Genomic DNA, 21,734 nt, shown 5'->3' on the forward strand with positions numbered 1-21,734 from the left:
AACTGCCGGGGAGAGGTATTAAGGGATCATATGGAATTTCCGTATTCACTGACATTGGTGTGAGGGCCCTGCCTGACAGTGCTCAGGGCTGAATCCTGAAGCATAAGCCCTGAGCATCGCAGGGTGTAGAACCAGCAGACAGTCAACAGGAGCTCTGGGGCTGAGAATCAATGTTAACAAAGTGCCGCCTTCACCCGAAACAATCTCTATGCTTCTCTGCCAAAAGGCCTCCCCATGGCATTACTCAAGGAAATGGGCAAACTGTTCTAAAGTCTGAACAGGACCACAGAAAACTTGAATGGCCAAAGCTATCTGGAGAGAAGCAATATAAATCACTTCCCCAAATTCAAACGGTATTACAAAGACATGGTAAGGAAACTGCCGGGCACTGCGGCAGCACAGGAACCAACAGAACAGGGTAGAGAGTTCCAGAAAGAAATCCACACCGATAGGACATAGAGTCAGGTCCTACAGAGGGGAGAATGGAATGTCTCTTCAACAAATGGTGCTGGGAAACAAGAGTGAGAGAGATGGGTGGGGAGGGAGACACAGGGACATGGAAGAAGAGAGAAAGAGGGGGAGCGGAGAGGGGGAGAGAGAGCAGTATTTAACTCTAGCTAAACTGCAGAGTCTCTTGCCCCCGCACCTGGCTGTCTTCACCGGGGCCTCTCGGAGCAGGGCGGGTTGAGTTTCCCTCCCCACCCCGAGCAGAGCCCCGGCAGCTGAAGAACTCTGGAACCCAGCTACAGCCATGCTCAAGGCCCCTCTCCACACATTCGGATGAGCCTCACGCATGAAAGAACCAGCGGAGGAACCCAGGTGTGCAGGACCCGGATTTGAGATCTCCAAGCCTGCTTGGATAGGGATTGGGCTGCCTTCACCCAGGCCTCCCATTTTTCCAGTAGCTGGAAGCCACACCCACAAATTGTCCCCAGCGCTGTGTAATCCCATCAACAGACAAGATCCAGAGACTATGAAACAACGCTCCCGGAAGCGCAACCTCTTATAGCCTAGTTCTCCCTCTCTGAGAACCTGGCAAGGGACCGAGAGCATACTGCCCGCGTGGCAGAGCTTTGCTATGCCTCCGCCCCCCCTTCTGCTACTTTGTATCTACTTAGATGTGTCTCATCATCTTCATCTTCAGAGTATGGCTTTTCCCCTCTGCTGGAGTCAGCACACAGCCGGTTACCCCAGATTCCCTCATTGCCAGGAAGCAGTGACACCCAGGGACAGGCCCTCATGGCAGCACCTTCAAAGGGAAAAAGTATTGTCTCTTATAATCTATGGCAAGGGGGCATCTGTTCATTTTAATTTCCTCTGTGTATAAAAACTCAACAGGTACAAATCTGCACGGATTCTGAATCCTGCTATTTTCCCTAAATTCACGGTTTCAGGGGTTATGTTGCTGTCAACAGGTCAGCCTGTACCTGCGGGGCGAATACGTCAGATGCCTTATGGTGCCCTCAGGCTTCCTGTCACCCCAAATTTGCCATTGTGCCTTTGGCTGGGCCCCAACAACTTGGGACCAAATTTACCAAGAAATTAAAGGGCCAAAAGTTAGGAGATACACCCACAAACCACCTCTGGCTCCACTGTACAAGCTTATTTACTGGCCTTATTTCAGAAACCCATAGATAAATCTCGAAAGAGATCCAAAGCCCTTGCTACATGCCAAGGGAAAGTGCATGCATAATCATCAATCCTTGCTTCAAATACAGTATAACCCAACACAGAAATAGACATAAGAATGAATCAATACAATATTACTAGATGTCAATGCTATCAATAGAAGAGGATAATCAAGTTTCCTGGGTTTTAAGAAAAACAAAAATAAATAAATTCACAGACAAAAAAAATCACAATTTCAGATCACTTTTTTTGGGTGGTGGCATCTTTAGGACTGTCCAGTTTTCTTATCGTGCCCTGCACACATGCCGACCAACCAGCCTGCCCCATCTGGCTTCCCTGGGAGGCGAAATCGTGCCCAGTACAAAAAATAGAGATTAGTGGCGGCCCACGTTGTCCTCACAGGGATGCTTGTGCTCATGTGTCCCCCTTACCCTCCCTACCTGAGCGTGACTGAGCTGGGATTCTCCCAGTCACGGCCACAGACACCCAGACTGGCTCCACCATGCCCACTGCCCACGGCAGTGAGCAGAAACCCACTGGCCCAGGTCTTACTTTGGCCTTTCCAACTCCTGTGGTAGTGAGTGGTTGGGGGATGTGCTGTGAACAGTGTCGATTAAGCACAGGAAGTGGTGGTGGATTGTTGTCTGTGAAGGAACAATGAGGGTCAGGGAGGAGAAGGAAGCTGGCTTTCCTATGTGGGGCTGAGGCCAGAGGCCTAAAGAGGGGTCTACCTGGAGAACTGGGACGAGTGGGCTGGGCTGGCTCCCCGCCCCCATCCCCAGAACTACCGGCAGGACCCCAAAAGAAAACAAGTACTTCCTGAGGGCCGGGCCCTGTCAGCAGAAAGGAGCTGAAGTGGTGGGAAGACTCCGGTGTACATCACGCCCCACTCAACCCTGAGGTCACCCCAACTCAGCCAGGTCTGGTGGGAGGCCGAGGGGTCATTCCGAATCAAAACATGGGGCCACAGGGCTGGACTTGGGGGTCCCCAGCCCATTATCCTCATCGGACCACTTTCGACTTCGGTTCCTGACACAGCTGTCCCCTTGCCCCACCTCCACTCCCCACCCCGGGTCTGTTTCCACAAAGACGAGTGGAAGGCAAGGCTGATCCCTGCCTCCCAGTGTGGGCAAGGGAAGGCACACATCAGTGCTGGCAAAGGTGTGGCACAGCCAGGGACAGCAGGGCCACAGCTAAGTGACCATTACCTAACCACGCCCCTGGAGCCATTTCCTGTGCCAGCAAACTCATCATGTGATGTGGGGGCAAGGATAGGCAGGCAGGCATCTAGACTTGAGCTGCAGCCTCCGGAATAGGGCCGGGCTGGTGGCTGGTCTGTGCCCACAGCCGCTGGCAGGTCCCCCGCCCCCAATCTTGTAACTGAAGGTCTCTTGGGGCCCCAGAGTCCCTGTGCCCTGGTGTCACAGCACCAGGCATTTGGCTGGAGAAAGGGTCACCGTGGCATGGCTGGATGGGTCGGTGCATTGTCCAGACGGGAGTAGCCATAGGGACGAGGATAGACAGAGGACACAGGGGCAGGGGGAGTGCAGAACAACAGGATAGCGGAGAGGGTACTGACCTCGCACACGGCTGACCTGGGTTCAACCCCTGCCACCCCATCAGGTCACCCTGGGCACCTCCTGGAGTGATTCCTGAGTGCAGAGCCAGGAGTCAGCATCGAGTATCTCTGGGTGTGGCACCCCCCGAATAAGAGAGGAAAAGGAAGGAGGAAACAGAATGCATCCCCCCCCCCACACACACACCATGAGCCCTGCTTTCCGAGCAGTTTACAGACAAGGAGAGATCTGCTTCCACCTCCCCCTCTCTAGGAAACAGCCCCTGGCGACAGTGCTCTGGGGACGAAGTGACCATTTGATCCCCCACATCCCAGACAGTCCCGAGTCTGACCAGGAGTGAACCCTGAGCTCAGATCAGCCCGGAGCTCTGCTGGCTGTGCCCCAAACCAAATCAAGCCACGGAGCAAACCAAGGCTGCAGACAAGCCCCGTGGAGCGCTCGGGGCCGGGTCCAAGGAGACAATAGTGGGAAAGCCGCTCCCACACAAAGGTCTCTGTTTCCCACCCGTGGAGGTAAGCAGGACAGAAAGAGAGAGGAGAGAGGTTGAGAGAGAGAGAGAGAGAGAGTGAGAGAGAGAGAGGGAGGGAGAGGGAAAGACGGAGGAAAAGAGAGGGAGGGAGGAAGAGAGAGAGAGAAAGGGAGGGAGGGAGAGACTGTATGTGCATTCTGGGAGGAGGGGCAGCTTCCCAGCAGTGAGCGTGGCTTAGGGGTGTCCAGGGCCAGTGACGGGGCACACCCAGATGTAGTGGATACGTATTCTCCTGCCCACCCACCCCTGTCCCAGCATGCACGGCTCTTGGCTCGGCAAGAGGCCCAGTACAAGGCTCCCCAGTGAGGCTGAGCTGCAGGACCGTGAGGAGGGCATTTGCTTGGTCTGCAGCCGACCGGGGTTCAAGCCCTGTCATCCCATCGGGTCCCCCAAGCCCTGTCAGGAGTAAGCCTGAGGTCTGCCTTGAACTCCCCCGAACAAAACAAAATAAAGTACAAGTATGTGATCCCCAAGATGGGCCCTCTGTGGCAGCTGAGTTTTTCTGGGGTCCGTGGGTGCCCTGTGGGTTTGCCAGAGATGCTCGCCCCTTTCTTCACTACGTAAAACACGGGGTCTCTCCAGTAATGAACACCTGGAGAAGCCTGGGATAAAGGCCGAGCGTGGTGGGGGTCCCCGTTCTCCAAGACCCCTCAGGCCCCGCTAATGAGACACCCATTCCATCCCATTGGCTTTCTGTGTACACGACTTCTTTCTTCCTAGGGTTCTGTGATGCCAACTTAGGGCCCGGCCAGCCTGAGGATGGCCCCAAGGAGCCCCCTCCAGGATGCCTGGGCACTGTCCACCTCAACAGGCCTCCTGCCGTCCCCACTGTCCCCACCCTGGAGGCCAAGGGCAGCCCCGTTCCCCACCCTGCTCCCACTGGGGCTCCATGCCTGCACTCCCGCCGTCCCTGCTTCCCGGGGCCTCCGAGGAGGGGGCACCCCTCCAGGCTCAGGCTGAGAGCCGAGGGGAGCAGAGGTCTGAGCTAGGAGGGCATGGGCTGCACTCGGCTTCCTTTCCCTTCAGGCTGGACACCTCGGCGGTGGCCCCGGGCATGTGGCAATCCCTACCTGAATAGAGACAGCAGGAGCCAGAGGTTCAGAACGGGCCTCAGGGACACCCAAGAGGCCTGGGGAAAGAGGAAAGAAAGGACAGTGATGAGGCGGCCGCCTGGGCAGGAGCAGGCCGGGTTGGGGAGGGGCACTGCTAGCAGGGACGCTCAAGCACACACAAACACACACGCGCACACGCACACACATGTGCACACACACATACACACACATGCACACACATGCACACACGCACACGCATGCACACACGTGCACACACGGCCACATACATCCCCCACTACATACAGATGCAAACACATACACAAACACACATATACCACACATGCATGTGCACACACCTACACATTCATATACACATATGTACATACATACACATACATACACAAACATGCATACACACACGATACATGCATCCATGCACACACATGAACACATATGCATGCACATATACATGCATGCAAAAATATACACATATATTACACATGAAACACATACATATACATACATACCACAATATATAAAGACAAACACATACACACACGCGCGCACACACACACACACACACACACACACACACACACACACACACACACACACACACACACACATGAGTGAGCCTCTCAATGGAGACCTCTGAGAGGCAGAACCGAGCCGGGCAAACACAACCCACCCCCGAGCCTGCACCGTGCACGGCCCCATTCCACGTGTGGCTGAAGATCTGCTGGTTCCTCCCTCTCAGTCACCCCCTGCCCCCAGGGCAGCAATACACCGCACAGGGCACACCCACACTGTCTGAGCAGACGCCCCTCCAGCCCCTGCGGACACCCCTCTCAGGCAGTTCCACAGACCGGGCCAATAGCCAGCCCAGCCAGACCCCCAAGAACTGCCTCTCCTCCATTGACAATGGTTCCTGCCATTGCTAAAGTGAGTCCCATCACCACGGGGAGAGAGGCAACTGGCCTTGCATGTGGCCGACACAGGTTCGATCCCCAGCATCCCACAGGGTCCCCCAAGCACTGCCAGGAGTGATCCCTGAGTACAGTGTCAGGAGTCAGCCCTGAGCACCCCAGGTGTGATCGTGCCAGTGGTAACAATGATAATAACACTGCACAGCACTGGGGCGGCCCACACCAGCCCAGGGCAGAAGTCCCAGGAGCGGGAGACCCGGGCCAACCAGTTCCCTTTCTCGGTGCACACATGTGGCCTGACAGAGAAGCCCACCGCAAGGGTGTATGGAGCCTGGAACCTTCCACGTCATTCTGGGCCATACTCTGGCCCTGCCCTTGGAGCCAAACGTTGTCAGAAGCCGCCGGGACTAGCTAGGCGCGGGGGGAAACTCAGGCTGCACCTCCTCCAGGGAACAGGCCCCGGTGCATTCTGCTCTGGGTGAAAAGCACAGAGGACTGGCGAGGCAGGTCAGAGGTTAAGGTGCACGCCTGGGTCACCCGCCCCCCAACACTGACCTCTGCTCCCATACCACTGCATCATGCTTGAGCACTGGTGGGGGGCCGGCGGCACCCAGGCCCCAATCTGCGCCCATCCTTGGGCTCTTGCTTTGAACCGGCAGCACAGTTACCACCTGGCACTCGTATCCCAAAGGAAGGCCGGGAGAAAGGTTCTGTGTGAGTCTGAGGCACTGTGGCAACGTACAGACATCCTGGAGCCCATGGTGGGTGCCCTGGGACCCGTCCACATCTCAGCGCGTGGCCCAGGGTGTCCCATCTTTGTTTGGGAAACAGCTGGGCATAGCGCTCTGGACCAGAACCAGCTCCCTGATGAACAGTCTGGAAGGAGAAGTTCGGCTCCACGTTCCACCACTGGGGACCCCGAGGAAAGCCAAGGGCAGGGCAAGCCAGGCTCGGGGCGAGAGCAGTGCCGGTCACACCTGGCTTCTTCAGGGCCACAGGGGACCCCACAGGCGGGCTATGTAAGCAGGCACGGCCGGGGGAAGGGCAGAGGCGGGCAGCGGAACCAGACACCTCGTCCCCCCCATTCAGAACCACCTTGTCTTCACCTCTGGCTTCACTGGCCCGACACCCACCTCTGTTGTCCCCCGCGGCTGCTCAGGAACATTCTAGGGCCAAGCACCTGGGGACAAGACTCTGAGCCAAAGAGCGGCAGAGGCCCCCGACGCCTTGGCCCTCCCTGCCAGGACCCACGTCCATCTCACGCTAAAGCCCCTCAGTGCTCTTCAGCCACGAACATCAACCCCTGATTTCCACAGTTGCAGGCCCTGGGGCCTCCCTCCATAGGACGCACGCAAACAAGAGCCCCTTTAACTGCCTCCAGGAGCAACGAAATGATTTCCTTTCCCACGTGTGCCAGGTGCTGGGGGTGGGGGTAGGGGGGAAACAGGGCAGAACTGTGGGGAGAACTGGACTTGGGGTAGGAGGGCGGCGGCCCTTAGGAAATCAGGCTGTAGAAAATGGGGTGGCGTGGGGGATACAGACCAAGAGGAAGTCTCCGGAAGCAGACTGGCCCGCATAACTCGGGGATTGTGGGTCCTGCACCGGCGTCCCGCGGTCAAACCTTCCCCGCTGCAGGGATGGGGGCCACTGGGACGGAGCCCGGCCCACCCTGGCTGTCTGTGCTGGGGAAGCCCCGGGCCAGGAGATGATGGACATGCGTCTGGGGACATGCGCTCACACGTGAGGTGACACCAACCCACCAAGTCACAGGGGTTCCACAGACCATCACACCAGCCTGCGGAGACACACACAGGCCTGTCCACACCGGTTCTTTGGCTGGTGCTCACTGTCCACCCGGTTACTCCCCAAACTGAGACAAGCTCGTGAGGGTTGGGGTGGGGAGGATTCCCCCTCCTTCCCCACAGAACAGCCCTAGAATGTCCACGGGGGCAGGGGACGGGGGAGGACGAGGACCACGTTGAGTGGGGTTCGCTGGAGTACCCATGTGCTGGGGAGAGCACCCATGCGTGCCAGACCTGGGGCTCACGGCTGGGCTGCTCTCTGGGGGGCAGTGGGGTGCTCCCAGGCAGGGAGGGGTGGGGAGAAAGTGGGGGCGGGAGGAGGGCGTGGCTGTTGGGTACTCCCCAGTCACTCCCCTTGCTGACCTTTGGGAAAGCGTCCAGTTTCCACGTCCTTGGCCCTTCTGGGCCTCCAAGAGAGGCCCTGCCTGCAGACCAGTGCTCCGCCCTCCCCAGGCTGGTTTTGGGGGGCTTCAAAACCCAGCTAAGCCGCCCCTAAAGTCCTCGTCTCTCTGACACAGCCTCCCCGTGGCAGGGGCCCAGCGGCAGATTCCAGGCCAGGAAGGCGCACCCTGGACGGAGAAGGGTGTACGGGCATGGGGGAGAGGATGGCCTGGCACCCAGAGCCACCTACGAGTCTCTCACGCACCTTCCAGACCCGCTCCCAAGGGATGCGTCCTGACGACTGTCTGGGGTGTCGGGGCCAGGACAGCAGTGGGGGGCTTCTCCCCGCCCTGAGGGACCCCACCTCAGCTCTGGACATGCAGAGCCACCAAGTGCCCAGGTTGAGAAGTTGCAAAGTTCCTTCTGGCTCTTCTGGGTGGAACAGCAAGAGTTGGAGCAGGGATGAAGTCACATTACCTCCAAGCGCCCTGCATTGGCTCTCACCGTGCCCTGAGCCCTTTCAGGTCGCATGGGGCACGAGGCTCTCAGGCCTTGTTTGTTTGATTGGTCTTGGGCCACATCTGGCAGTACTCAGGGCTGACTCCTGGCTCGGTGCTCAGGGCTAACTCCTAGCTCAGTGCTCAGGGCTCAGGGATCACTCCTAGCTCTGTGCTCCGGGCTCACTCCTAGCTCTGTCTTGGGTCTGACTCCTGACTCAGTACTCGTGGCTGACTCTTGGCTCTGTGCTTGGGGTTCACTCCTGGTTCTGTGCTCAGAGATAACTCCCAGTTCTGTGCTCAGGGATGACTCCTGGCTCAGTACTTGGGGTTCACTCCTGGCTCAGTACTTGGGAATCACTCCTGGCTCCGAGCTCAAGACTGACTCCCGGCTCTGTGCTTGGGGCAGACTCCTGGGTCTGGGGCTGACTCCTGTCTCTGTGTTCGGGGCTGACTCCTGGGTCTGTGCTTGGGCTGACTCCTGGGTCTGTGCTCAGGGCTGACTCCTGCCTCTGTGCTCAGGGCTCACTCCTGGCTCTCTCTTGCAGGGTTCAGGCACCATATGGGGCGCTGACTTCCGGAAGTTGGGTAGGATTTTCCCCTCCCAGAACATGCCATTTCTCTGGACTCCCGGAAGTCTGGGCCTTTTGGCATTTAGCAGAGGGGATTATGGTTCCCGCTAGTTGTGCAAATGTCATTCCGGAGGATCGGGGTATGGGAAGGACGCGCTGGGAGGTGGGAGGCTGGGAATGTGATCGCAGCGATGAGTCCGGTCCTCCACTGGCCCCAGTGACCCCACAGAGTTCAATAGCCAAACCACCCTTAAGTCTCATGGACAAATAAGATCAAATAAGGGAAGGGAAAGAACAGGAGGTTTCAAAGCCCCCCGTGTCCCTGCAGGAAGAGGCAGGAGGACCAGGGGTGGGGGGCTGGTGGAGGGAAGGAGCTGCAGGAAGCCGGTACTTGCAGGTTTGGGGCCAAGATGCTTGAAAGCCTGGCCTTAGACTCGCTGCCTGCTCCCACCCATGTGGCCGGCACAAAGTCACGCGGGCCCTGGAGCTAGATGGCGGGGACAGCGGGGAGGGCAGCCGTGGGGTGCTCTGAGCACCGCCAGGAGTGATTCCTGTGTGCAGTGCCGGAAGTAAGTCCTGAGCACCACCAGGCGTGGTTAAAAAATTTGTTTTTGAATAAACCAAAAAGGAAAGTCACGGGACCCCATATGGCACTTCTGACATGCCCACGAGACCCAAGACTCGGCACCCGTGAGCCGGCAATAACTGGGACCCCACAGCGGCAGTGGAGGTGGACGGGAGTCACTGCACCAGCGTGGCTGACCTCGAAGGCCTCCTCCCCGATGTTCCCAGGATGCATCACTGTGGTATGTGCTCTATTTTGAGCCAAGGTCAGTCGAGGCCCCTGAGAAACTTTCCACTTGCTGGACTTCCTGAAAAATGGGAGCGGGGGCCTTAATCCCCCCCACTCCCTCACTCCCCCAGTCCCCTGAACAAGAGCTTCCCTGGCGTATAATCCTGCGTGGGAGAAAAGCGTCTGCCCTAACCTGCCCTGACTGTGACTTCTGAGGTGTCTCTTGCTGGACCTCAGTTGCAGGCCCTTGGACCATGACCCCCCCAGTACCCACAATCTGCTCTGAAACCAGCGTCCACACGCTAGTCACCCTCTGCCCGTCACGGCACTGTCCGCTGTCCATCATCTGATGTTCATCTGACTGTTGGAATAGCCTTGGGTCGGGGGGGCGGGCGAGGTGGGGTGGGGGCCTGGAACTTCCCCTCTGCCTTTCAGCTTCATAAGAGGGTCCCCAGTGGTGCAGCCCAGTTTCATGGCATGAACACAGTGGTTTCCGGGGGGCGTCGCCGTGGTTTGGGGCTAGGGGATGCAAACAGTACCATCGAGGGGTGTGTTCTGTGGGGCAGGTGGGGTACGCGGCACTTACTTAGTGATCAGGCCCCTCGGCCCGCACCCCCACCCCTCGCCAGCACATTCCCAGGATGAAGCAGCGCTTGATACTTGCTCTCAAGCCGAGCACTGTTCGTGCTTCGTCAGACGGATTCATATCACACGAGGGGGGAGAAGAAATGAAAATCAAAGCCCCCCGCCCCGGCCCACAGCAGATGCAGAGGTTCCTCCTGTCTTGGACCGTCCACGCCCAGTCCCTTTCCCCAACAGCACTCAGCCTGAAATCTGACCCCACACTGACCCCACACCGGGCCCCTAGTTCATGTTGTGGGGGGACATGGGGCTCGGGGAGCACACGCCTTGTGAAGGGCAACAGGAGTTGGGGAGCTCTCCGTGGGGGCCCCGACTCTGCTCATTAGCGCCCCTCCCCCAGCATTCAGGGGACTGGGTGAACAGGGACCCCACTGCCCACCTCCAGCTGCCACCTCAGGCCTCCCTGGGGGCCCCTCCCTCTGGGGGTGCCGCAGCAACACGTCTGCCCTGGGACAACACCCCGTGCCCGAGCTTTGAAGGGCGGTTTCTTCCCTCCCCACCCCCAACTCTAGGGGGTCTTTCAATAAATCATTCTCCCCCAAGGTTGGGTGTGGCAATGCCCAAGGGCCCCCGCTGGACCCCTATTATCACGGGCAGGGGAGGGGGGCATTCAGGAAGGGGCTGTTCTACTTCTCACACATTCCCGAGGCCAAAGTCTAGGCTGCAGAGCAAGAGAGTGACCATTCAAATATGCCGGGAACCCGGGAACCAGGGCTGGGCACAGGCCTTAATCTCAGCGGCCAGAGGGGGCGCCGCTTGCACAATCCACACCACTCCACTCCGGAGAGCAACTGAATTCCCACATCTCTGACTCGGCCTGACAGCCCGCCCTGCCAAGCCTTGTTTTGAGGCCACACGGGGCTTACGCCTGACTCTGTGCTCAGGGATCACTCTGGGACCATATGGGATGCCGGAGATGGAACCCGGGTCAGTGATGTGCAAGGCCAGTGTCCTCACTACTGTTCTCTGGCCTAGTCTTGCCAAGTCTCTGTTCTGCCACTGCCCAGCGGTGGGACTCTGGGCAGGTCCCAGCATGGACCACCTGGCACCTTTGCTTCTCCATCTGTATAATGGGCACACAGCACAGAAGTCAGTGAGTGCAAGAGAATGAGAGAGCTATCCAGGCAGCTTAGAACAAACCCAGGTGGACGCAAATATCACATCCCTCCTGTTAGCATCATCCCACCAGCTGCCCTATTCCTTGAAATTGCTTACTCCTGTAATGGGTGCACTGTTAAGAAATCAGGCCCCATGCCACCAGACCCTGTGCCAGGCTGTTTCATTAGAGGCACCTTGGAGGGGGTCGGGTAAGGCCCCTCCCTGCCCCAAGGGACCAAAAACCTTCAGAACTCAACCACCGCCAAGGTCACGGCCATTCCTCACATGCTCAGGCCGAGCCTCACCCATGAGTAAACCTATCCCTGAGCATCTCATACCTCACACCCCTCATACTCCAAGCATAGTGTACCACATTCGATGGGGTTTAAAGTAGAAGGCAACCAATATTGGAGGGAAATATATTTTGAAATATATATACATATATATGTGTGTGTATATATATATATATATATATATATATATATATATATATACACTCTTGGTAGCTTGCTGGGCTCTCCGAGAGGGGCGGAGGAATCAAACCCGGGTCGGCCACGTGCAATGCAAATGCCCTACACGCTGTGCCATCGCTCCAGCCCATATATATATATATATATATATACGTATATATATATGTATATATATATATCTGCACACAACCCTTAGTATCCTATTAGTAATCTCTTATAGAAAGGTCTAAAGGCCTCTTGGTGTAATACAACAATCTTCACACAGTCTCCTCTAAGGAAAGTGTTTTGGAGCATTTTCAGTGGTTTATTCATAACAAACAATACAAAACAAAAATTATTTCGGCTCTGCTTTGGGGCAGGGGTTGGGGTTCGGGATGGAAGCACCCAAAATATGGTGGTGGGAAGGTGTAATGGTGGTGAGATTGGTGTTTGAATATTAAATGTAATCAAATAGTGTGAACTACTTTATAGTAAAAACCAGGGTCCGGGACCGGATAGGACAGCGGGAAGGGTGCTTGCCTTGCGCGAGGCAAACCTAGATCCAATCCCCAGCATCCCACAGGATCCCCCGAGCACCGCCAGGAGTAATTCCTGAGCGCAGAGTCAGGAGTAACCCCTGAGCATTGCTGGGTTGGCCCCAAAACAAACTGACAAAAAAAATCAGGGCCAGAGTGAGTACAGGGGGTAAAGTGTCCCCCAAGACAGTGCCTTGGTACAGAGCCAGGAGCAGCCCCTGATCACGGCCAGGTATGGCCCCAAGCAAAAGAAGAGTGTGGAGAAAGATGTTCCCAGTAGGAAGAGATGAATAGACAGAGATTAAAAACAAACAAAAGAGGGGCTGAAGTGATAGGACAGAGGGGAGGGCACTTGCCTGGCACGCAGTTGACCAAGTTTGATCCCCGGCATCCTGTGGAGGTCCCCCAAGCCCTGCCAGGAGAAATTTCTGAGCACAGAGCCAGGAGTAACCCCTGAGCATCACCAGGTGTGACCCAAAAGTCAAAACAAAACAAAAATCAAACCAAGACAAAATCTCAAATACAAAGAATTACCTTAAAGGGCAGGGGGGCAGGGGTGGCAGGGGAAGATGAGGAGGCAGAGAGAAAGTTCTGGGAGCTGCAGGAGGGAGCCTTGGGCTGTGGCCCCCTGAGCACTGCTGGGTGTAACTCCCAAGCCAAGAGAGCATAACTAAGCAAGGCAGGGCAGGAACAGGAGCCAGGGAGGCCCAGGTCTGGAAGGCAGAACTATCGGAGCATGGGCTGACGAGGCTGACTAGGGTCCGGGGCCACAGAGACCGTCTGAAACAGAATTACCCATGGATGCACAATCTCCTGAAACCGACTGACAAACACACATGGGAGAAAGGGATTTTTAAAAAACACGTGCAAGTCTGCTCTTGGACTGACTTGGTCCACTGACTTGGACTGCTCTTGGTCCAAGCCTGGCTCTCGGCTGGCGTCCTCTGGACTCAGTAAATCTCAACCTCTCTGGATCCAGCCACGGAGTTAGAAGCAAAGCAGGTCGGGAGAGGGAAGGAAGTCCCGGAGAGCTCATGACTCAATTTCTTCGTTACTGGGTGTCTCTCCTCTGGGCCGAGACCATGTGAGGAACCTCAATATTCTTCTCCTTCTTTTATGGTTTTGGAACTACCCCCCTTGGGGTGCTGGAGCTGTGGAACCCGGGATTCCTGCATGCAAGGCTTTGACCCAGGGCCGTCCCCTGGCCCTGAAGGTTTAATCTTAATTTAATGCTTGAGGCAAGAGACCCAGGTGACAGCCCTGTTCTGTCTCTCACAGGTAGGTGGTGTCCACAGACGGCAGGTCTGAGCCTTAGGGCAAGAGAGGGCATGCAGGGGACGCACTGCCCATCACAGGCTAACAGATGGCAGAGACGCACCCCCAAAACTCTCCCTCTGACTCTGGGCCATGCTTCCAAAGAAAAGGTTGGGCTGGAGAGCCAGAGCCAAGGGCTGAAGCTTCGTGCGTGAGGTCCTGAGGGGGGATGCCTGAAACTGCAGGTGAAGCCCCCCGCCCAGTGTAGGCACGAGCACCATATGGCTGGGCCTGACCACTGAGCTCGCTGCCTTGCTGGGTCAAGAATCTCTGGAAATGTCCTCCTGGGGCACACCTCCACAGACCTGACTCCCCACCTGCAGGGCACGAGCCCCTCCTTCACAGATGTAAGCTACCCCATCAGTGGTGAGCACCCCCCCAACGTTGCCCCCACATTCAGCACTGCAGTTCCCACATTCTGTGGCATGGCTCATGCCACCAACTGAAGACACTGTGTCCCAGCAACGGGGCCCTGGCCCACGTGGTGTCTGACACTTGGGAAATGAAGCCCACGGGAAATGTGATGCTTTGGGTTTTCTGCCTGGCACCAATATTTCATTTTTCCTTAGCAGCAGCCACCATGGCGGGGCTCAGGGGAGCAAGGAGGTCGGGGATGGGACTTGGGGTCACCCTTGCGGGGGCTGTTTCCCAGCACTCGGGCCCCCCTCCCCAGCTACTTCCGTTCTGAAAGGTTCTGGAGTTGCCAAAGCCATGTGGCATGGACTGGTTCCCGTCTCTGCCCCTTCAGCCGCCAGCTCTGGGTGGGTCAGGGTCGAAGGCCCACAAGCTCTCAGGAGACAGACCTGGGTGGCCTCGGGGACAGCTGCAGGCATCACAAAGCTTCTGCTGACACTGGCCATCCCTGGGCATTTTATTCCAACAGCTCAGAACCATTGGCAACACGGACACCTCGGGAAGCCTGTTAACAACGCTGACCTCCACTTGTCCCCCATCTCTTCCCCAGCAGCCTAGGCCATGGCTGTCTGCCTGCTGGTTCCAAGTAGCCCTGCCCCAGTTACGGTTAGGAAGTTGGTTCTGATGAGCACAGGAGACTAAGCCAGCTAGACCAATATGGTCTGGGCCAGCTGTCCCAGTTGTTATAGGCCAGTTCCTGACTGCTGAAACCTGTGGCCTGTGGGAGACTGTGAAACCCGTTTCTTGAGAGTGGGTTTTGGTGCTCTGGACTTACTCCGGGCTTGACGCTCAGGAATCATGCGTGGGGTGCCGAGGGATTGAACTCAGGTTGGTCACATGAAAGATAAGGCTCCCAACCCTCTGCGCTCTCTCAGGCCCCCGGGGTGGCGGGGAAACAAAGCTTCTTCAGATGGATGTTTGGAAGATTCCCAGGGAGAACCCAGGCCCTGGAGTCTGAGCTGCAGCACAGCTCCCGTGGCCGGGAAGCACGGCCAGCAGGTGCCAGCTGCAGAGGGAAGGGTGCCCAGAAGAGCAAGACGGGTCACGTCCCTCCCACCCTGAGTATCGCGCCCTTGCGGTGCTCTCCTGCCAAGAATGGCCGGAGCCCAGAGTAGAAAGATGTGGAAACCAGGTGAGTGGGACAGGCCTGGTTAACTCACCAGCACCAGGACCCCAGCCCAGCTTCTCGTGTGTACCAGAGCAGCGAGGAGCAAGAGAAGAGACATTTGCCAGGCCAGTGTGCCCGGCGGGGCAGGGGCAGGACTCAAAGCTCCACAGGCCCGCTGGTGCCTCCCCGGTGCCTCCTTCCTTTGTGACGGGGGATGGATCCTCAAAACTCGAGTCAGTGAGTAACAAGACCTTGTCAAAGCAGAACTACGAGCACAGATGCGGGCATGCAGGCGACATCTGGGCCCGGAACTGCAGGTCTGACCATGAATCCAACTGGCTCAGGAGGGCCGGTCTGGGGCAGCAGGGACACAGGCCGGGAAAGTGACAGGACTCGGGTCTAATAACAGCCACCAGACCACCACGGGCTTCCAAGGGCTCCCAGTGACTGTCCACACACAACCTGAGAACCTATTAGGTTCCTGCTGGGTTAATGAGGCCCCGTGCTGGGGAGCCCGAATTCCCTCTACAGATGCCATTAACCAACCCCTGGCTGGGGCTGGGCTAGGGAGAAGTTCTGCAGGGAACCTGCACCTGGCTTGGGCAGGGCAGGGAGATTTGCCTCAGGAGCTGCCAAGGGTGCCTAGAGGTGTGGGTCCCTAGCACGCCCCCATTAACGTTCTGCCCGCCAGAAGCTGGCCAAGTGCACGGGCGTCCTGAGATGGTTTCCTTGGCTGGGTAGTCAGCCGCAACTCTAACTGCCCCCAACCCAGACATTTTTTTTTTGGTCCCACATGCATTTTTTCCCCCTTTTTTCCAATGAGGATGTGTGGAAAATTTTGTCTCTGAGAGTTCAGATTCCACTCCTGATTCAAGGACGTTTTAAAAATTGTTTTGCTTTTAGAGCAAAACCGATACAGAATGAGGGTAAAAAAGTCCCAAAAAGTTTGGATTCTCCTATTTGTGCCAGCCCAGAAAAATCTGCTGAGTACGGTCCAGGGCCCTGTGGTCAGCCAGAAGGAAGGGATGGAAAATTCCAGCCCCAGAGGGAGCAGGGAGGGCAGGAAGAGGAGAGGAAAGATGGGAGGGGGAGCAGAAGGGGGGTCCTGCTCAGAAGGGTCTGATCTTTCACCCCCAAAGTTTCCGGCTGGGCATGCAAAGCCCCTCCCCCCAAACACAGGGAGTGGCAACATTCCAGTCCCTAAACGTCTGAGCCACCCTGCCGCAGCCAGGTGGATGCTGGACAGTCCTTCCCCCAATCTGCCTGTCCCCAGCCTAAGCCTCTCAGCCCTCAGGGCTATGGAGCATCTGGGGTAGGAGGCCCCGGAGTCAGGGTGAGGCCAAAGGCATGGGAGGAACAGTTCTTCTGGTGGTGGTAGGAGGGGGGCGGGGGGTCCAGGGCTGACCCAGAGGCTTGGCTTTACGGCGACTTGATGTTAGACCTCAGGCTGTTCCCCAAACCCCCATTCTCACATCCTTGTTCCCTCTACCCAGGCATAAGCTCCTGGTAGGCCGTGGACACCTGCCTGACACGCAGCACCCAGGGGCTGGGGTTAAGTCCCAACCACCTGGGGGGCGTTACACAGGGCCCTGACAGACACACCGGGCCCGCACGCGTGTTTATGTGTACTCGTGTGTTCAGTGCATGTGTATACATGTGTACACATGTGCATGTTGCATTCATGTATGTGCATGCATGTTCATGTGTGCATGTGTAGGGACAGCATATTGCTGTGGATGCCACTTGCTTCTCCTCCATGAGGGACACATGCCAGCCCTCGGGTGGCCAGAACAGGCAGCCTAAGCGGTGTCGGCCTCAGGGGTGGCACAGCTCCGTGAGCCCCGACCTATAGGGACCCCCGGGAGTCCCACCAGCGTCTGCCAACACACGTGGACCCCCAGGGCTGAAACAGTGCAAAGCCATGTCCGAAACTCCACATGCATCCCGTTCCTTGCCCTGGCCCCAAACACCCAGGGTGCAGTCTCCCAAGGAAGCTCAGGGCCCAGAACCCCCAGGAGCCCCAGAACCCCCAGCATCTTTCTCTCTCGGCAGGAAGACACCTGCCAACAGCGCCACCGTCAGAAACAGGATTTCCAAGAATTGTCCCCCTGCCCCGGACAGCCCCAGGAGAACCTGCCTGCCCTCAGAGAGCCCAGGGCCTACACAACACAGACAAGGGGGACCCAGACACAGCCGGAACCCGCTGGAAAGTGGACCCCACTCCCACCTCTGGGGCCGGGGGACCCGCTAGCCAGGGTTGCGCGAGGCCCGGTGCCAGGGGGACTGCCTGCGAGCGGCCCTCACCGATGTAGAGCGAGGAGTCCTTCCGGTGCACGTGGTCGTCGATGTAGGAGACGCCCAGGGGCTGCACGGGCGTTGCGCCGATGCCCAGGAGCACCTGGGCCCCGATCAGCAGCAGGTACATCATGTTGGTAGCTGTGCGGCTGCGGCAGATGAGGTCCGGGTCGGGCCCGGGGTCGCCGCCGGAGCCGTTGGCAGCACACACATCGCGGCCCTCAGCGCCCCAGCGGATCTCGCCGGCCTCGTACTTGTACTGGTGAGTCAGGAACTCGGGCAGCGCAGACAGCAGTGCGCCCAGGGCCATGACGATGCCGCCGCAGCCGATGAGGCGCGGCCGGTGCCCCCGCGCCCCAAAGTAGCTGACGAACAGGATGAGCGCCAGGTTGCCAATCTCAAAGCTGCTGGCGATCACGCCCACATCGGTGCTCTGCAGGTTGAACCTTCGCTCCAGCGTGGTCAGGACACTCACCTGCAGAAGGGGAGGGACACAAAGGACAGCTCAGTGCCTGCCCGGGGGGGGCGAAGCGGTGCCGAGTCATGCCCAGAGCCGCGTCCGTCAGGTGCCAAAAACCAAGTAAGACTTTGCATACTGGGGAAGCATGCTTGACAGTGCTCGGGGATGACTCCTGGCTCGGTGCTCAGGGGGCCCTAAGGGATGCCAGGGATCGAACCCAGGTTGACTGCATGAAAGGCAGATGCCCTCCCCGCTCTCCTATTGCTCTGGCCACATTGGTGAGGCATCTTAGGATTGCAGTGGGCAGGCAGGAGGACACATGTCCATGCCTGGGGCTCCTGAGAGCTGGGTTCATCCCTGTCAATGGACGTGCTCAGTGTTGAGAAGCTCTCCATCACTACACACACACACACACACACACACACACACAAAACACACACACACACACACACAACACACACACACACAGAAGCTGAATATTGGACATCGGGTGAGCCATCTTCAAGATAGAGGCCCTACTCACTGAACCATCTCTCTGGCCCTCTCATTCTCATCTTTAAAAACAAAAAAGAGGAACCAGACTGTGGAGAGGATGCTTGCCTTGCATGCAGCCAACCTGGTTTGATCCCCGGCATCCTGTATAGTTCCCAAGCACTGCCAGGAGTGATCCCTGAGTGCAGAGCCAGGAGTAAACCCTGAGCATCACCCAAAAGTCACAAAGCCAAAAAAAATGCAAAAAGGAATCTCTAGATGGAATCATTTCCTCCTTAGAAATCTCCTCATTGATTCCCCCATTGCCCCTCCCCCACAAGGCTCATCAGCCCATCACGGAAAACTGATTCTCCAGCCCTGCTGGATACAACTAATAGAATTTCTTTCCACTTGGTTCCTGAGCCTGAAAGTCATTACTTGGAAGGTACGTCAGCTCCAGCTGACGGTCATGAATTGTCAGAGACAGGCACCTTCTCACACCACCACACACATTCTTCCCGTCAACAGTTTATGTGGGGCTGAGTCTTATCAAGGAAACTTTAAGAGCAATGGGAATCTAGTGGTTTCCTCACATTCTGCTAAAATGGAGAACATCAAAACAGACACTGCTCAGTGTGACACTGAACAATCCACGCGCTCACAAGGCAACGACGGCACTGAGCAGAGTGGCTCTGCATGTGGCCACAGAGCTGGCATAGGTTCACAGGGTCAAACGATGACATGATGAGGGTTCAACCCAGAGAATCAGGATGAAGAGGAAGAGGATGAAGACAAAGCCATGGCAGCAAATGGAGTCTGCAGTTGGCAGGTGCAATGGTCACAAAAAGACCATTTAAGGGCTTAGAGCTGTGATCTTAGAAGGAGAGTGTGTGAGTGTGGGTCTAGGAAGGAGAGTGGACGCCCCCGAGGGACAGAGCACTGTCCACCACACCAAGAGATATGGGAAGAGGGTCACAGAGGGAAAGAAAAGTGAAAAGGCAGAGAAAAGAAAGAAGGAAGGAAAAAAAGAAAGAAAGAAAGAAAGAAAGAAAGAAAGAAAGAAAGAAAGAAAGAAAGAAAGAAAGAAAGAAAGAAAGAAGGAAAGAAAGAGAAAGAAAGAAAGAAAGAAAAAGAAAGAAAGAAAGAAAGAAAGAAAGAAAGAAAGAGAAGAAAGGAAGGAAGGAATAAAGAAGAAAGAAAGAAAGAAAAAGAAAGAAAGAAAGAAAGAAAAAGAAAGAAAGAAAGAAAGAAAGAAAGAAAGAAAGAAAGAAAGGAAAAGAAGAAAGAGAAAGAGGAAGGAAGGAAGGATGGAAGGAAGGAAGGAAGAAAGAAAAAGAAAAAGAGGAAGGGAAGAAAAGGAAGAAAGATAGGAAGGAAGGAAGAAAGATGGAAAGAAAGGAAGAAAGGAAGGAAGGAAGAAAGAAAGAAAGAAAGAAAGAAAGAAAGGAAGGAAGGAAGGAAGGAAGAAAGAAAGAAAGAAAGAAAGAAAGAAAGAAAGAAAGAAAGAAAGAAAGAAAGAAAGAAAGAAAGAAAGAAAGAAGAGCTCCCAAGAAGAGCTCCCAAGCCCACAGTGTATTGCAAACCATGAGTGTAGTAGTCAAGAAGCTTAAGAGACGACAATGGAACAGAGGCTTGCAAAGGACCGTCCACTCACTGGCAGGCAAAAAGGCCACAACCTGCGTCGGGGTCTGACCTAAGGCAAACAGCTTGTGAGAAAACTTCTATCAGAAACCACAAAGGCCTGAAAGCCCTACAGTCTTCTGGTGAAAGAATGAAAGGGGGCTTGGGGGGAAGAGTCAACTGAAAATTTCATGCCAGCAAAACTATCCTTTGAGGAGGAAGGTGGGGCTGTGATGCGCCTTGAAAGACTAACAGGAAGAATTCCTGGTGGACAGGAAGGGTGTTTGCCAAAAGGAGTTCCCTCTGGGGGGTGATGAACGCAGCAACCCAAACACACAAATGTCCTGAGGGGTGAAGAGGACCTGAAAAAGTCAAGCCCCGGCCTGGAGAGGGGTCTCAAGGGGCTGCAGTGCCCACCACTTCCATGCCTGGTCCCACGAGGTCACCTCCAGGTGTAGCCCTGGTGACCCCCGGCACCGCTGAGCACTGACCATCTAGCCACACACGGCAAAGCCAGGCCCCACCGGGGCTGGTCGAGCCCCTTGAGTGTCACTGGTAAGGCCTCCCACTCCAAAACAAGCAAGTAACTAAATCAAGACCCCAACAACTAAATACATAGGTTAAGTATAAAGTTCTTTTTCTTTGTATAGGAAGGAAAAGTATAAATATCCTTTCCCCTTTTCCTTGAAAGGCTAAGATCGCATACAACAATAGTACCTTAGTGTTGTACTGAGTGCTGAAAGTAGGTACAGGGACAAACATGAGAACCTTTTAGGACATGCAGTGAAAACCATAATGCCAAAAGGACACTGAGTGAAGGAGAGGGAGAGAGACAGAGAGAGACAGAGACAGAGAGACAGAGAGAGACAGAGACAGAGAGACAGAGAGGGAGGGAGAGTGAGAGAAAGACAGAGATGGACAGAGACAGAGAGAGATAGAGAGAAACAGAGACAGAGAGAGACAGAGACAGAGATGAGAGAGAGGGAGAGAGAGACAGAGATAGAAAGAGAGAGAGAGGGAGAGAAGAAAAGTGTTAGGTTGGTAGGAGGGAAACTCCTTGGACATTGGTGGTGGGAAATGTGCACTGGGCTGGGTGTTAGAGCACTGAAACCCAATCACGGACAACTATGTAACTATTATCTCAAGGTGATCCAATTTAATAAAAATTAATTGATTAAAAACAGAAAAAGAATACCTTAGTCTTGATTCAAAACATGGACAGACAACAGGTGTAAGGTAGCAGGTGGGCGAGGGGGGGCTCAGGTGAGTTGAAGCAATGCCCCCACATTTCACAGGAAGTTAACACTGATAACTTAAAATTATCTATTGGAGACACAATCACCAAAAAAAAAGTAATTGGAAACACTGTGGGACATGTGATTACAATGAGACATGAAAAATGAAGCAGCCCTATGTTTAACAGCCAACACCAAGAGAGACAGGAGATATAAAACAAGTTAGGAGAGAATAAGATACAGCGGCAGGAGAGAGAGGGCACCCAAAGGCAGGCGCTTGCCTTGCAAGTGACTGACCCAAGTCGAATCCCCGGCATCCCTAGAGTCCCCTGAG

General features: G+C 55.7%; 1 protein-coding gene across 2 annotated transcripts in view; it reads right to left on the bottom strand.

Moving 5' to 3' along the window:
• SLCO3A1 (solute carrier organic anion transporter family member 3A1) overlaps positions 1 to 21,734 on the bottom strand; it is a 58,105-nt gene that overhangs the window by 25,233 nt on the left and 11,138 nt on the right. For both annotated transcript variants that reach the window (XM_055134063.1, XM_055134062.1), the window contains exon 2: positions 17,624 to 18,089. In XM_055134063.1, coding sequence (XP_054990038.1) covers positions 17,624 to 18,089 — 466 coding nt within the window. The remainder of the gene's footprint in view (positions 1 to 17,623; positions 18,090 to 21,734) is intronic.

This window comes from Sorex araneus, chromosome 1 (assembly GCF_027595985.1).
Source record: "Sorex araneus isolate mSorAra2 chromosome 1, mSorAra2.pri, whole genome shotgun sequence".
Lineage (NCBI taxonomy): Eukaryota > Metazoa > Chordata > Mammalia > Eulipotyphla > Soricidae > Sorex > Sorex araneus.